The 17,999-nt window shown below is 33.4% G+C and overlaps 1 protein-coding gene across 6 annotated transcripts in view; it reads right to left on the bottom strand.

Moving 5' to 3' along the window:
• The window catches only part of inaE (inactivation no afterpotential E), a 94,632-nt gene that overhangs the window by 10,903 nt on the left and 65,730 nt on the right, over positions 1–17,999 (bottom strand). For 3 of the 6 annotated variants that reach the window (XM_066744116.1, XM_066744113.1, XM_066744117.1), the window contains 12 exons: positions 17,464–17,675; positions 12,939–13,040; positions 12,718–12,880; positions 11,932–12,016; positions 11,224–11,552; positions 8,218–8,413; positions 7,831–8,019; positions 7,229–7,519; positions 6,360–6,589; positions 6,133–6,156; positions 5,336–5,468; positions 1,287–1,480 (listed from right to left, as the gene is read on the bottom strand). In XM_066744116.1, coding sequence (XP_066600213.1) covers positions 1,287–1,480; positions 5,336–5,468; positions 6,133–6,156; positions 6,360–6,589; positions 7,229–7,519; positions 7,831–8,019; positions 8,218–8,413; positions 11,224–11,552; positions 11,932–12,016; positions 12,718–12,880; positions 12,939–13,040; positions 17,464–17,675 — 2,148 coding nt within the window. Of the gene's footprint in view, positions 1–1,286; positions 1,481–5,335; positions 5,469–6,132; positions 6,157–6,359; positions 6,590–7,228; positions 7,520–7,830; positions 8,020–8,217; positions 8,414–11,223; positions 11,553–11,931; positions 12,017–12,717; positions 12,881–12,938; positions 13,041–14,383; positions 15,584–15,760; positions 16,675–17,463; positions 17,676–17,999 lie in introns of those variants that run through there. The other 3 variants (XM_066744118.1, XM_066744114.1, XM_066744119.1) reach the window with 3 other exon arrangements.

Below are 17,999 nucleotides of genomic sequence, written 5' to 3' on the forward strand. Positions count from 1 at the left end.
AAATGAAACTTTGAAAGCATGTCTTATACTGTCTTACGCTTTGCTGCAACGTATAAAGATTTCAAGACAAACAGCTATTATTATTTAAAGTTAGACGTTAAAACTGCTTTTGTACAATCCAAACTATTTTAGAGAATCTGGCAAGTTTTATGCTGCTGAACTGTAACTTTTGCGATGATTGTAAAAAAGGGGTTTCATCCAGACTATCAAGGCTGTGTTACAAATGAAATTGTGAAAATGATGGCACAAATTAACTGTGTTAATTTTCAAGCTGAAGCTATGCCGAGGAAAATACTTTAAAGCAGTACTAAAGTTGCAGGTTTATTATTTCACTTAACACATCTCAACTTCTTGCTGCCAAGGTGGTGACTGTTACATTCAATTAAATTGCAGTCATGCAATAATCAATATTTGCACATGCAGTTTACATTTCGCATTAATGATTGCTAATTCTAAATTGAACGCTGCTGGTGCATAAGCCATGCATGAATACTAAGTACTCTCGCGTTTCCTAAGACTAAGTTCCATCCTAAACATTCAAATTCAATTCACGATTTGCCAAGCCTAATGGTAGTACAGCCATCAAGCAAATTAGAAATTCAGGCAATGAAGTAACCGTTAAGTTTATTAAACATAGAATTTCTTCCACGATTACCAAAACTTTCTCAAAATGCAATTAATTCTTAGGCTTTGATAAAGAAGAAGGCTCCATTTCATGATATATTTCATTAAGCAAACACTTCTTCTAAAAAAAAAACACTTGTAGGTAATTAAGTCTCTGTGTGAATGTAAAAAAACATTTCTTTCCAAAACTATTCACAGCCATGAATGTTTTGCATAACACCTCTCTGAATGCTAATATAAAAAAATAGACTAAACCATTCTATGCAGAAATTTGATATTGCATTTAATTAAACAGATAAGCGTCTCTGTCCATTTTCTATAGCATTTTAAGCGGGAGAACCTGTATAAGTGTAAATAAAGTTTATGATAAAGTTTAAGAAATATCCATGCATAAGATTCATGATGGAAGATTATCAATGATAAATATTAAGTGTACCTTATAAATATGATGATCAAAGTGATTGAAAATAGTGATATGAATGGACGGTGGCAATTGCACTGTTTAGAAAAGAATAAACAAGTGTTGTGAATATATGTATAGCCCTGTGGTGGTCATAGCTATAAGTATAGTAATAAAAAATATTTTCATGTATGATGCCAGTTGCACTGTATATAGAAGAAAGAGTGAAAAATTGGTTGGTGAAGGCATGTTGAGAATGTACCTTGTGTCGTGGCGGACAGAGGGTGTGTTGGCATGTGCGTCGGTGTGGGGTTCTCGTGTTGTGCTGGCCGAACTTTGGTGATGCAGGACGACCTGTCGCTGCTTGGACTTCCGGTTCGCTGCGACGTCGACGCCGATCGTCGTAACGGCCGTCGAACTGCCCTCCAGTATCGTCCGATCTCGCCACGCGGACACCTGATCCACACCACACACCCTCAGCCTTCACTATTCTATATAATATTCCATCATTATCGCTTATTATATCCACTATTTTCTATACATTCCCTTTTCTCTACAGCCTTTCATGCCCAACCACCTCGTCTGTACCTCACGCTTCGACATTTAATACTCTAAACCTGTTTTGTTGATACAAACGTAAATTTCTGCATCCTCGCAGAATCTCCGTAAGCACTAAGGATTTTTCAAATTAAAATGTAGCTTACCACTTTTTCTTACTTTTATCTAATGAATAGTTATGCAAAAAAGGGTTTAATCTGGAATGTAGTAAAATTTATTCATAAGTATGAAATAGGTTGTGATATATATATATATACAGGGTGAGGCACTTAAGCCGCCCCAGAATATGGATGCAGAAAGGCGCTTATCTCTTCACCTATAAAAGATATTCAATTTTTGCATAGAATCTTTCTGAAAGCAAATAATAAGAGGCTTCGAAAATGTCCTATGGAAAAATTGAATATCTTTTATAGTTAAAGAGATACACCTCTTTCGGCATTCGTATTCTGGGGCGGCTTAAGTGCCTCACCCTGTATATATACGGGAGGTTCTCTAACGGCGGCATATAGGAGATTCGTGTTAGTTGACTATAGCGCTCAGGATGATGGTTTCTGAGAACGCTGATTGGTCAATATCATGTAGTGCCAACATGAAATGGTCCGTTACCAATAGATGAATAAGAAAAATGAGACCCATCTGCCATTTTGGAGTGGAGAAGTGTTTACATGCTAGTTGTAGCAGAAAGAGGTGTGAAATGGAAAAATGTCAAATAGTGAGGTTACTAAAGTAAAAATAGAAAATAATGAATGGAAAGTAAGAATATTCTTACTTTCCATTCATTATTTTCTATTTTTACTTTAGTAACCTCACTATTTGACATTTTTCCATTTCACACCTCTTTCTGCTACAACTAGCATGTAAACACTTCTCCACTCCAAAATGGCAGATGGGTCTCATTTTTCTTATTCATCTATTGGTAACGGACCATTTCATGTTGGCACTACATGATATTGACCAATCAGCGTTCTCAGAAACCATCATCCTGAGCGCTATAGTCAACTAACACGAATCTCCTATATGCCGCCGTTAGAGAACCTCCCTATATGTCGGAGATGATAGGTTGAGAAGTGATTGGTTGGGGGAATATAGTGGGGGGTAGTTGGGCTATGGTGGAGATAGCAGTAATATGTTGAGAAGAACGAGTGAGCGTTAGGTTCAACGAGATGTAAACAAATCGGAGTTAGTAATGTAAAGTGGGATAGTAAATAAACAAGACGTGGAAGGGAAGGCGGAAGTATGATGCGGAGTAAATTAATTAAGTGACAGTTTCACGGTGGGAACCGGAAAAAACGGAAGTATTCGGGCGACGGTTAGAAAAATTTAAGTGTTCTCCGATATATATTTTACAACACTGCAAACAGTTATCCATTTGATGAGATTTAAAAGAAAATTAGTAGTAAATTCTGTTATAGTTTTTTAAAAGCTATTTTATAAATTTCAAACGAGACGAAACTTGGGTTGTGAATTGGTTCATTTTTTTTTCATAACTATATTCAACTGCTAAAGATAGCTAAGAATTATCAATAGTACTTTCTGGAAAAGAGAATAGATTGACATTGATAAATACAAATTAATTAATTGGTTCTATAATTTTACTAATTACATTTTGTCAGTTCTCTTTGTTTACAAACACCTTATTAAATTGTTCGTTTAACGTAGTAATAATCTGTTTACTGGATTAACAAGATGCGTATGCTTTCTGGCAAACGAGCTTGCGCTATTGAACTTATTTACAGAACTGCACCAAAGGCAAACATTTACAGTATTATTAGTTTCAATGGAATTGACGCCAGAATCCAAACAGCTGCTGCAATAACTAAGGCGTGGATGGAATCCAAAATACGATAAAAATTAATAAACATAATATATTAATAGGCTGCCTAGTCTTATATAGGAGAAAAAATAGCATGCTTTAAAGATTACAAATTAAAAAGTAACAGTGACATTGGTTTGCGATCCTTTTACAAATGTAATTAGTAAATTGGTAAAAAATAAAGTCTTGTGGGTGAGAGTTAATTAATAAAATAATACTTGTTTTCTTAACAAAAATATATATTGTCAATAATAGCATACAATTGCAAGACATACAATATTTTGCGATTAAACCCACTTTTTAAATGTATTATTTTTCTAATAATGAATTATGATTGTTCAATATTAATTAATTCAAGTATCAATAATGATCAATTTATTTTTAATAAATGGTACTTTATTTTCTGTCCTTTATATTACAAGAGTGTCAAAATATTGTTGTTGATTTAAAACTCTGCTTTTGTTTTATAGCTGCAATATTTCATTCGCTTTTAACACATGCATAGAGTAATTAACAAACTTACGTTCGATAAAATTTCACATGAATATAAATTCTCACGAATTTTCCATTTTCTTTTCTACGTTTAAAGCCAAGCAAAACTGAAATATTTCTAACAAAATTGTCAATGAATAATAATTTAAATTATTGAAATTAAATACAGTTTTTATTTACATACCTTACACTATTATATATACGTAAACTATTTTATGAGTATTTTGCTTCAGCAAAGTAAGCAACAGATCATAATACTTCAAATTGATAAATGTACATACAGCATACCAAACTTCAAATAAAACCCAAAATAGATGTGTAAACGGAACTAAGCAATAACGTCTACTAAATTTAAATAAACAAAATTATGACCTACAAACATAAATATTCAAAATTGAATGCATTACCATGCTCTCAGTCAAGAAATTATTAGCACAAGCCTGGAATAAAAACTACATAAAAGTCAGAAAGAAAACTTATTCGAAAATTAACCAAATACTGTTAGTATTATTGTCACATGGCTCTCTCAATTTAACGTCCGAGGATTTTGAATAAGATTATATTGAGAGACAAAAATGCTTTCGTAATTTCTTACAATGCTTTTGATTTCTCCTAGTTTGTCGAAATTATTCTTTAAACTTATCACGCGGATATTAAATTTACAATATTTTCCATTACACCAAATTTCCATTATTATCATTGTTATTATTAAAAGCTTTGTCAACGTAAAACATATGTTAATAAAATTATAGTATCAATTTTTTTCTAATTAAATCTATATGTTCATACATTTAGTAATCTCATTTTATGTAATAGGAACTTTTTGTAAAGCAAATCTTAAGATTATCTAAACTATAACAACCACGTCTTATACATTTCAGCTAATAGATTATTCGATTTTATTGAAAATAAAGATCGAATAAACTCTACTTAAATTTGGTTCAATATGATTCAGCAGATGTTTCTTCATTTTCGTACACGTGTACATCCACGATGACAGACCTATTGGTCGCCCCAGAAATAGTATTTAAATTGTCAACACTGGATGATGTTCCTTCTGCTCTTCTTTCGTTACTACTATTAAAACTGTCATAGCGATTTATGTTATCAGAATCAGTATGTTTTGCTTGACTATTAGACACGTGCTCTTTGCAATCACTAATACTGACCGATTTGCTTCCAAAACAAATTCTATTAGATTCATTGATAAAATTGGAATGATTCGAGTTATTAAAATCTATCTGTACAGCATGAAAGTCTCCAGAATCATCATTGTTACGTTTGATAACCTCGGTTACAATGTTGCTAATGTCAGCCACATTGGTAATTGTGCTGAGTTTATGGTTGGTTTCTTCAAGAGGCTCGTAATGGCCAATTTTAGAGGAAGGACTTCGACTAACTGGGCATTGCCTTTTAGATTGTTTCACAAGTAAGTCTCCATGGCTTACCTTGTTCAAGGCCTTCAACATGCTATCCGGCATATGGTCCTGAATCATCACTGGACTTATCAGAACTTCGTCAAAGTCGCATGGTCCTGCCCAGAGTGCTTGATAAACTGGTTCATGCTTATTTAACACTTGCCTGAAACAGAATGCATTAATTAGTTTCTCTACTCTATAACTATTGAATCACTAATACACTCTTGCATTAACTGTGTCTTTGAATTCGACATAAACGTGGATGCCATTTACATTCCTTGCATTTGGATAGGGTTTGACCTTTTCTACTTATCACTGATGGCAGGCTCTTTATGCAAATATAGCATTTCCCATTTGCATCTCTTACTCTACTTACCAAGATATAACTTTTTACACTTATCACTGATCTTAAGAGTAAAGAAACTTGTACAAGTTAATTCAATATACGATGCATTTATACATGCACATATAGCAAATTTGTATTTCTACAGTTATCAGTGATAAGTACAAAAAGTAATTTTAATATTGTTTCTACTTGAAATTTCTATACAAAATATAGTGTCATGCTCTTCTGGTATCTGAAATTTGCCTAAGAGATTTTCTTTTACAAAAAATACTGAAAGAAAGTATTCTCTAGTTTTATTCTCCAGTCATGCATATACATAGGGCCTTTTGGGATTCGATTGTCTCACTGATCTCTGAAATAAGAGTAAAAAAGAGTGCAAGGATAAAAGTGTGAAAATTGGGAGTTGATCATGCAGACATATCTCCAAGATGCAATACCCAGGCGTAGCCCTGAAACTGTAGAGATTTTAATAATAACGTACCTCCAACGCGATTCATACTTTTGCCTAAAATAGAGAAAGACAAATTTTACTATCACACAAATATCAAAAATGTTAATACAATGATTTTAATAAATTATTTGTTTAATTAAAAGCAATTTTACGTTTTAATCGGTTAATAAATAAAAAGATGGAAAAATTATTTTTCGTGATCATGAGTTTTTGTATTAATGTGCAGGTGTCTCTATTTAAAATAGAATAGCACTTACTCTCCCTTATTGGGATGATGTCGTACTACGTGAATGATCCTTCCAGGTGGATAAAGGGGCCTGTGAAGAGTCAATGCTATGCTAGAATCGCTGGGCACTACTGTTTGTGCTCGAGCTTGGTCTTTATCCCTTTGGTACTCGCTGATACAACCACCTGCCTCCAAATTCGCTGCAGATGTAGGCGTTGAGCTGCATCCACAGCACATCACTGAGCACGCTATTGTTTTCCACTATCGAAAGAAAAAATAATTTAAATTAATTAAATGCCAAAATTTACACCAATAAAATAAGCATGGTTTTTAGATACGTTTTAAGCGATATTAAAATCAAAAAGATTATCTATACAAAATTCTATCCAAAAGCAATAGGCATTTTCTAAACTTTACATACTTTCTCATGAATATCTTGTTTGCATATTTACTGCTAACTTTCTTAACAGGCGATCAAAAACTTATTGTTTTCAAAAGCTCCATTAAGTTTATGATCCATAAATTTAAGGGAAAAGAGTTTGATCTAGTTTCAAATACTACATCTACTCAGAGAAGATTGATAATAAAATAAGTAAAATATGTTACAAGATTGCTAGAAACCTATGAAATAAACTGAAGTAAGATAGTAATATACAACATTAGCTATAAATAAGTGTGAACAATTAATAAAATGGAGAGATCTGTAAAGTTGTCTATATCGTAAATAAAGCTGAGATTAATTTGGACATAAAAGAAAGTGAACACCTTCATCGTAAAAACAACTGATAAGAGGATGGTATCGAATGGAATAGTTTTTTTAGAGGTAATAAAAGAAGGAGCAACAAGACAGCATCAATTTGGCATGGGTATAGGGATGCAGCTAGTAGTTTGAAAACGTGCCTTGGGATCGACACTTCTTTTTATAGCGTTGATGAGGTCCGCCCTGAGACTTTCCATTTGCCTTAGTCCAATCCTAGGCACGACATCCTTGCCAACCACCACTGAAGTAATGAATTCTTGGGTATATTGCTGAGCTGGCATGCTCAACAAACCACCGGGTGGACCAAAAGAAAAACATGTCAGATCAGGGTAGTCCTGTTTGAGCAAAATCGCCAGAATTGCTGCTGTACCTGCTCCTAGTGAATGTCCAACCAAGGTCAAGCCAAACTGATTTGTCCCTCTGGATGGATCCTATTAGCAAACATACAATTTCTGTAATTAACTCTTGTATTATAACATTATAACTTATTAATTAATAACATTTAGAGTCAAGTAGAATCTTTTAGTTTATTGTATAGCTTGTATTGTATAAATTATACCATTTTACAATAAATTATTGATAAATAAAATTTATATTTGAACACAATCCTTAAATTTTATTGTAATATACATATTGTATACATTGTTTAATTTATTTAATTTCTATTACTGTATTAAATGCAGTTAATTGATCAAAATTGGAGTCAAGCAAAATCTTTAAATTTCATTAGAAAAAAATGTACCTTGGCAAATGCCCTAGCAATAATGTTTTCTTCCAAGAGCTTTTTGCGGATATACTCTGCAGCTTGTACCATCCCCTTATGACCTAACCAATCCTCCCTTGGCGGTGACAGGGGTAACACCTCGCCCTCGGCGTTCAGATCAGTCAGAACGTCCTTCATGCTAAGGGTCCCACGTATACTCACCACCACCTACAAATCCCACGATAAAACTAATTAGGCCCATCAGGTCTAAACTCTAGGGTGTAATATTCAAACACCCCAGTTTTATTCTTTAAATTTAATTCTTTCATACTAAAAGCACTATTTATGAATGATGAATCTTTATAATTTGAATGCAATTTTGTTTTTGTTGATCTGCTGGAATTTAAATATTTTTTTACAGCATACCTTTTGTTTAGAGTAATCGAGGGCAACGTAGAATGGTGTCTCGCCGACGTCAACGTGAAAAGTGGCATAGATGACTTCCACCTCACCAACTTCCACCATTTTCCTCAAAGTGGCGTAATTACACTGGCAACAATTGTCATCCACGATTGTTGCCTGATCCCCTTGACTTCCACAAGCAAGACAACCGCATCTTAAACTAGAATGAATTAAGAAGACTAGAATTTATTCAATGTTTCACTCATTATTTATCATATTGTTAATAATTGCTTTGTCAACTACTTTGAATTAATTTAGACCTTTTCTTGTCCTTTGAAAATTCTTTTATGTTTATAAAAAATTTTCTTTAATTTAATAAGTATTATATGTATATAAGTTTAGATTTTTATCTTAGCATCTTAAAGTATGTTAAATTTTTTTTATTTTAAATAAAACATTTTCAGATAAAGTGTTTTATCCAAAAGGGATTCAATGACATATTAGATAGTTTGATCTTAAAAGGTCATTTGAAGTTGACAGAAATGACATCTTGATTTTTTATAAGGAATCCTCTATTTCTTGCATGTTCTTATTATGCATCTCAAGAACTTTCCAAAATACTATGTTAACTTATAACTTCATCCAGTAGTTCGCTACATACTTTGATTTCAAATTAAATACAAATGTGAGTTTAGGTAAAGTAGTGTGCGTGATCGCAACACGTAAAGTCATTTAACTATAACTTATAAATTCGAGTTGAAATATCTAATGAACAATGAACAAAACTGAAAACTTAAGGTAGTTTTTGTGAAGGATTCAGACTGTACTAGTCAAACATATTTTAAGTAAATATAAAAGTGAAGTAAATTCTTTAAAATTTTTTTTCAACTATTATTTGATAATTTAGGATTAATTTTCCAATTATTAAACAGTAGCTTGTTTCGAAAGTAGATTATGTCTGACCAGTAAGGTCTGAATTATCTGAATCCACTGCAAAAACTCTGCACTTTCTTACTTTTCACAATTAATATCTTTATATTCAGTTCGGCTACCTACATTTTTTATTTATACCATTTAAAAGTACAAAAATCATATTTTGATACCTTGGTTTTTTTGTTTGATCTTTAGTTTTCTTGAGATGTAATTTGAATATTGCAACTAGAATAGCGACGTCTGATATAAAGAGTAAATTAAATCAGACTTTTTAAGTAATTTTTTTTTTAATTTCTTTGGCAATCTACGTCGAAAAAAATGTATCACATTCTTTAAATTCGGAGAACAACATTTTTTTTATAATTATCTGCAGTTTTTGCAAATCTACAAGAACCACCTTAATATAATATCTTATAAAGCTTTTGAAATGAGCTACAGAATATGAAATAAAAAATAAAGTGTTTATTACAAAAAATTAAGATGACCTTCATATAACCTTCAAACGACTTTGCAAGGCCACACCAGCAACTTCATTGTATATTCTCTCCAGAATCAAACATTTTTCATCTGAAAATAATTTATGTGTAACACTAACTTTTCAAAAAATGTTGACACTCTAAGATAAAAATCTCATCCTGTGTATACCATATTAGAATTACACTTAACCACACGTAAGAGACTGAATATTTTTACACCAACACATTAGATCTATTCTGTGAAGTTTGCTTCGTCCACTAAGTTCTCGCGTGCATACTGCAATGCTTCCCAAACTAATAATTTCCACTAGGTTAGATCTAATACTAAAATAGATACAGATTCAGGTGAACAGCTAGAAAATTAATGATTCCTTCTAAGGAATATTATGCACGTGACCTGGTATGAAGAAAGTTATCTCGAACATTTAGAATAATGAGAGGGATTAATTTCAAGTTTTCAGTTGAAATAGACGTAGTTTTACTTAGCTATTTACCTGTAACTTGTTTAACTATGAAAGTACAAAACTTTAACCAGAAATAGTACTTATGGTAATGGATAATTTTTCTGAAATCTTTTTTATGCACTAATATTAAAACATTTACACAGTTCTTAATTATAATAAAATATTGAGATTACTAAATTACCCAGATAGCAACGTCTGAAACCTCAGGTTTAATCACGACGTGATATGTATATATTACCGCATAATGCTTTATTTTTGTGATCAGATTATGTTAAAACATAACATGTTAATATTAATGGTCTATAATGTCAATATGATCCTGAGCTCACATAGTGACATTTACTAACGTATCGTGAGGACGTGCTATGTTCTACATTTCACGTCATATTGTAAGAAAAAAATGAGATCATGTAATGATAATAATATGAAGATTGCTGTCGACATACCATGAGTGAATTATGAGTACATTGAATGTAATTGTGGTAATACATTTAATATTTTCAAATAACGAGTATTCAAGAAGCAAGCTATATATCGCTATCAGCGCTACAGCACGTACATTTTTTTTTAATTAATGTGACCGATAAAATTACAGCCAGTCGAAATTATAGACAAATGGAACTTTGCTACTAACTAACGTCAGGCAGTATAATGGACAAGGTATCAGTCTCATTATTCCAACGACCAGCGTTCAAGACCCACCAGGGAAAACGATTTTTCATCAGCAAAAGTACGGTCAAATCATTTGGACATCAAAAATGAAAGTAAATTTGATTAAATGCAGAGCGAAAATGTTGCAACGCCGGCGTTAAAAATTGAAGAATTATCCTACATCGGAATTCAACGTTTTCTATCATTTAATGATACCTCATGACGTGAGTGCAATCTGAGGTACAAATGAGTCCTCATCTGTGTCTATTTTTGTCATCACGGAATACTGCATTCTGAGGACAATATGACAACATTACGACTGGATTTTGCTATCTGGGTAGTTTTACAACTGCCAACTTTACTTATTTGTGACTTTGATGTTGAAAGAATCGATGGGAGTAGAATTAGGTAAAAATTAATTAAATAGAAAAAAAGAGGTGAGAAGTCAGCATATGAGAGGTATTAATTACAGGAAGAAGACTAAATGACAAAATAAGAGAACTTGCCTAGCACACAGCTGGCACAGGCCAGTGGAGTGATTATAGAGGAACATGGGCCAGCCATAAGCTGCCAGTGCAAAGTGCATATAATGAATAGCCAGTTGGAAGTGACCCAAGTCCCCGTCTTCGGTCAAGGACAAAAATTTCGTGCGTGGTGTTACAGGAACCCCCGAAAGGAACTCGTATGTATCGTTTTTCCTCTGCTTCACGATTAACTCTCTCTCGATCTTCTGAAACTTCCTTAGCAACACGAGACCTGCTACCACGTCCGATGGTACTACATCAAGATCCCGAAAAAAGTCACTCAGTAACCTTGCAATGTCGGCGAACGAATTCTGTAAGTTATATATTAAAAATATTTTTATTATTATTATTATTTTTTAATTTTTTGTGGTGGTGAGTAATCGTTAATTGAAGGTGGAAATATGAAGGAAGTGATACTTTTGATATGTGTTTTTGTCTTAGATAATTAGAGAATGTTATTAAAACTCTATATTATGTAGATTTTTAAGAATGGCACACATTTAACAATTTTTTAAATATTTTATAATTTTTTAATTAGTTTTAATATGTATTTAACACTTACTCCCTAACGTATTTTCACTTTTCAGTTGTAATCAATTATGCAACTCATAAAATAATTGTTCTTCAATTAAAAATGTAGGTTGGTTTTATAGAAACCCAAATACAATGATTTATATGTTACTTCCTTACCCTGTTTCTATCCGAGTTTCCCATACAACAAAATAGCAGTCTGCATCTATTGTCCCAGCTATCCTGGTAGGCACGTATAACTTTTCTGTAAAAAGAATGTAGTCAAGATTAGAGAGAACTCGATAGGAGGAAAGCTATGAGTAAAATTATAAAAACTGGATTGTAAAAAAATCAAGGAAACTGTATGAATGAGAAAACTGGACGTTATTATGGAAGTGATACTTTTCAGGTATTTTATAGAAGCAAGGGGGATGAAGAAGAACTGACAGGAAGACGAAGAACCTTGGGGAAACGGGTCAGTATAAGACGCAGGGACATTTGTGAACGTGGCACACAACGAAACGCGTAGTATAGCATCCATTATCCTGCTGATCCTCATACACCATCCAAGGACACTTTCCATTGTGTTTTTGTAACTTTTCATCTCTAAGCCCAAAGAATTAATTATACCCATGAAAAAAATTATTTCTTTAAAATCTCCTTAACTCCCAAATCCTTTCTATTATATATACTCATTAATTTTATTTCGACGTTTAAATATCCAGTAAAATTTTTACCATTTATTTCACATTCATAATATTCAATTTACAGTTTAACAAAGTCTATATAGGTATTACATAAAGCAATCTCGTGGAAAAAATTGAAAAACTAATTTTTTGCACGAGGAAGATTTTTAAAGACTTGGGTATACAATGTGTATTAAAGGGAAAGGAGTGAATAGAATGAAAAGGTGGAAAGCGAGGGCTGAGAAATTTGTGGAGGGGGGATAAGAGGGTAAAGTGGTACCGTTGTCGCCAATTGCGATTTCTGCTGCCATAATGCAATCTTCCATCTCTCCTGCTGCGTTGGTAATTTTTCATTTTGACCCACGACCTTCCAGCTGTGTCGTACGTGCACCAAACAGTCACCATTACAGATGCCAGAACACACCAATTCGATATTACCAAACCTGAAATAAATTTTTGTTTGCATTCATTCGGAGTCTGTCATAAAATATGGAATTTTACCTAACATCACATCCTTTGCTTCCTTTGCTGGACATGCTTGATAATACTGTATTAACCACGTGACCCCTGCACACAGCCATCCTGTCTCCACCAACAAGAGAACTGGGAAAAAGAATGCACAATGATTAAAATTTTCATTTTTTATAATAGATTTTTAACGATTTTTAACATTTTTATTTTCTTATGCTAAAATTAACGCTTTGCGACAGAGTATTCCTTTGTCTTCTCCTAAATTAGTAACAATTGCTAAATTCCCAATGGCGGATGACCATGGTGTATTTTATTTTTAATAATTCTATCTTTAATTTAATAAAGCGACAATCTATTATTAAGACGTTGAATTATAAATTCCGCTGCCTTTTTTTCATTTGCGGACTCGCAGAAATTCTTAATAAAGATAATGCCAGGTTTAAGCACGTTGAAAATTTAATGCAGAGGAGCTGCTATGACTGACTATAACTACTAGTGTCCGACCCATGCTCGACATTTCTACTTAGGCGCTTTTATATTCATTTCTGCTTGGGACGTGTGACGTCCACCATGAAGATATTTCCATATCGAATTCTAAAATTACTTTCGCCTTAAGAAAAATGAAGGATTTTTCAATATTTTCTAGAAAAAATTTTAAATATGAAATTAAGCGAGAAGGATGAAAAAAGGGGAGGAGTGGTGTTAAGAGCAGCCTTTATTTCATAAAGATATTATTTGGATCAACGATTGCTCGAGTTGGTTTTCGCATAGGCTATTGGATTTGTTAGTAAGTTTTGCTACTATCCAGGGTAGCTGTGAGGATCCGAGTTACAATCTAACTTCGCCAAGGGGTGGATATTAATAAGGACGTGAACCACTATATACATTACAGGCATGTCTTGTACTAAACAACTATTTAAAGCTTGACAAAGTGAACTCTTAATTAAAGATGCTGAATATTTACACCTATTACCAGTATTTATAAATAATGGGCGATATATTTCATTTATTACTACTTGGAACCATGTCACAGACATCTCTATTGTAAAGCAGCTCATTCTAAGGATTCAACTGAATGAGATGGATGTTTTCTACGATGTGCATCCTCTTTACGGGGCAAAAAGAGCTGAGCAATCGACATGTTAGCTGCTTCCATCGTAGTGGAGGCGAATTCTTGAAGAGCAAAAAAGGCATTTACACTGAAATGCTTGCCGTAATAAATGACCACTCAAGGGCTGAGAATATCGCTTTGGGAAAAGTAGCAACGTGACAAACGAGTGAATCACTATGAAACGATTCATCCATCCGACAGCGTGAGAAACATTGAAACTAAAAAGTCGTCGGTCTTGAATTACCAAATACATAATAGCAATATTTTTATCTCATGTTTTGCTTTAAAAATCTTGTAGTTTATTTTGCTAGACATTGCACGTATAAAGGAGACGAAATATGGCACAGAAACTTTCAGGACTCACACAGTGGAGGATGCACACGAATAGTCAGACAGTGAGAAATAGTTCTGCGTTAAATTGTCAGGATACAGTAAGAAACTGCATGAGTCTCCAGTATTTTCCAGTGTTCTCTAAACTAGGGTGCATTATGTGACCTAACCATCCTTATTTTTATTCACCTAAATCCCTTCGTCCACTCTCCGCCCTTATTTATCCATTTTTGCCTCTTTTTGAACCTCAGAATATTTGTTCCCTTCCACTTTCAATTCTTCCTCGTCCCTTTCTCTCAACTTTCTCTTCTCTTTATCTTCATTACTTCCTTTATTCACTTTTTTCCTCTTATTCCTCACTTTCGAGCTTTATTTCCATCTTTCAGCCATCCATTCATCCCCCTTCTCCAAAAGTTTTTATCTTTTGGTCAACTTTTTCAACCTTCTCCATTTCACCTTATTTTCAATGTTCCTTTTTTTCTAGGGTCCCTCTATCTCACCATAATCCCAGCTTTTTTATTCACTTTATCACATTTATGACTGCGTTATCTCCAAGCTTTTATCGCATGAGTTATTACTCACAAATTGACTGATAGTGTTACATCCTGACCAATACTATTTTTGCATCTTTTTGAAACATGTTTGACACATCAAAGAGAAATCAGTTTGTATACCATATAATTTTATCATCAGCTTACTTTCAATGTGTATGTTCTCTTTTATCCATTTCTATCCTTTCAGTGTATCCTATTTTGTTATTGCTACTTTTTTATTGCTTACACAGTTTTTTTAGGATACGAGTCTCATTTTTCCCTCTACTTTTCTACTTGTATCACCAAAGGTCTTTCATTCAGATTCCACTTTGTTCATCTGTGTTTTATCAGCTCCATTTCATATCGCTCGGATCCCCTTCTCCTTCTTAAACATTTTTCTCTCCAATACACACTATCTGTTCTCCCTTTAAAATCGATGCACTAGCTTGCTATCTACCACAACCACTGGAATATGGCAATTTCTGAAGAAAAAGCACAATGTATATGTCGTTGGGTCTGCTTGAAAAGATCCGCAAAGTATTTGCGGACCCTCGACAACCAAGGACATTCTCTTTATGATGGTCCACTCAGCTCTCCAGTTCGATCCTACTGCCTTCCATTGCTAACTTAATGACCCCGAGAACCAGATGGAGTTAACGACTCAAGCTCTTCTGGTAATTCAATGAGCATCCAGGAAATTCCTGCAAAATCGTTTAAAACTTAAATGAAAATCAAGGAAGCTTAATGAAAACGTGAAGAAATACTGATAATAACTATGAAGGAAAACTCAAGAAGTTCCATAAGAGTGGAAAACTTGCGTGATAAAAATATTGGATAAAAATTAAGATAGAATCGCTAAAATAAAAGCAAATACTCACAAAAGGAAGTAAGGAAAATTCGACAAGTTTGAAAATTAATTAAGATGAATGAGTACAGTCAAAACTTGATAAAAATTTCTCATCTTTCTACCAATTTTTCCACAGCTTTTTTTGGGAAAATTCCAAGAAAGTTCTTCAATCTACAACTTGGTAAGTTTTCTTCTATGCTTTGGTAGACAAATTTTGTCACAATTATTCTTTCACATTTTTCAGAGTTAGCTATGCACTGCTCTTCTCTCTACCACCTGCAAATTTATTTCAATTTTCAGTGCCTAGGCTGAACGAGCTGGCAGTTTTTCGTGGAAAATTCCAGCGAGCAATTTCCAACAATTTCCGTTTTGGGAATTGGATTGGCGCGGAAGTTTTGGTTGGAAATTTAAACGAGAGCCATTAAAATTCAGTTGGGACTGTTTATGTTCTAGAGAAATTGGTTAATAGAGGAACGTTTTCCCACTTGTTTTTCTATTAGCCTGGAAATCTCGGTAACTTTTCTATCTCTGTCTCCATTTCACTTTTATTTTGTGTATTATCTTTTCTTGTCTCTCAAACACTTTCTCCCAGTCTCCATTTTTTTTTTATTTTCTACTCCCTTTTTATAGACACACACGTACATTCCACTATTTCCTGACAGTATCAAAGGTGCAGTGATGTATCAGGAATATTGCTGAAAGGTATCTAACGTTTTCTAGCATTTTAGCAAAATTGCTGAAACATTCGTGTAACTTGGATATCTTTTAGGGTATCTTTCTCTTCTTCTCATCCTTGACCTCTTGCCCAACCCTACCCTTTCAAATTTCTCAAGCATATTTACAATACTTGTTTACATTTAAATAAATATATCTCTGTCCATTATGTGTGTTTATTTTTATTATTACTTTTGTTATTTAAATTTTATTCTAACATTTTAACAATGATTTCTTCTTATAATAATTATCATATGTTTTACTTTCCATTTTCTGAAGACGATGAAAAATAAAGACATTATAATTCCACCATTATGTTGTCGTTCGTATAAACAATTATAAAACCCATCCTCCTTTTAAAACAAAATTTTTATTCCACTATTATTTTCCTTCTTTCTACCCCCCCCCCTTACCACCCTCTCTTTTACTCTTACATAAAATATGCAACGTATAAAAATTGATGGTAAATTCAAAGATGGTGCAATTCTTATTCCAAGCATACGACGAAAATCCATTTGTGTTTTATGATTCCAAAAGAATCCGATAATCCTAGTTTACTCTTTCCTTTAATCCTTCCTCGACCTTTCCACTTTCTTCTCGACAGCAAGCAAACTAAACGAATTAATCCCATCACAAAAATGCGAAGGGACTAAAAGCAATGCGTACTCTTCCCAACTCCTACATAACTTTCTCAAGTCGACTCGACTTTTCAAGAATAAAAAAGACACTCCATGCTTCTCCTTCGTTCAAAATGATCAGACAGTACTCGAAGAGCCTCTTGATACTTTTATTTTTTTCTCTAAACTTCCAAAATAGTGTTTTACCTGAAAAAAGTTTACAAACGTTTGTTATAGTTAATTTCGTGTTCCAAACGAACCTTTGAACCATCTAGCAATATAATATGCTTAAACTATTACACAGAACTTTGGACAATAAATACACTTAAGGATCAATGCTTTGATAATTTGTATTAGGAAAGTAATGTAAACGATTCGACTGGAAAGTTTGAGTAGTACTCACAGAGTCGAAGGTAGAGAATATATTGCATCGGTGCTCTGGCAGCAGTGTCGAGAATGCTTCCCCTTGTGGCCAGGAAACAGATGGAAAACTCCACCAGCATGGAAGCGATGAAAATCGCCTGGTACCCTAGGAAGTATTCCCATAGCAGCAGAACACACGACACACTCCTGTCCCACTCCAGGATCCCCAGGATAATTCCCAGCAACGTCACCCTGCAAAAAAACAAATGGTCACTATGGGAATAAAATTTCAACAATTAACTATACACAGTCCCTGAATTCACTCTTTTTAATTCTCTTATTTTCACTCTGCTGGTTTCCAATTTGGTTCCTAGATTTCTTTTTTATTTTATGCTTCGCGCTATTTCAATTGCCTTAAGAGTTTAATTATATTTATCAAAGCACGTTTTTGTCAAGAAATTATTTTTTTGGTTTTTTGCTTTTTATTGTTTATCTTTAAATTTTGTATTACTATTTAAAAACTGTATGGATGAACGTTTCTGTCGAGCCTAATGCATTGAAAAGATTGAACTTGTT

Source organism: Prorops nasuta, unplaced genomic scaffold (assembly GCF_024137725.1).
Source record: "Prorops nasuta isolate Cenicafe-Biocafe unplaced genomic scaffold, Cenicafe_Pnas_1.2 PNAS00035, whole genome shotgun sequence".
In the NCBI taxonomy this organism is placed as follows: domain Eukaryota; kingdom Metazoa; phylum Arthropoda; class Insecta; order Hymenoptera; family Bethylidae; genus Prorops; species Prorops nasuta.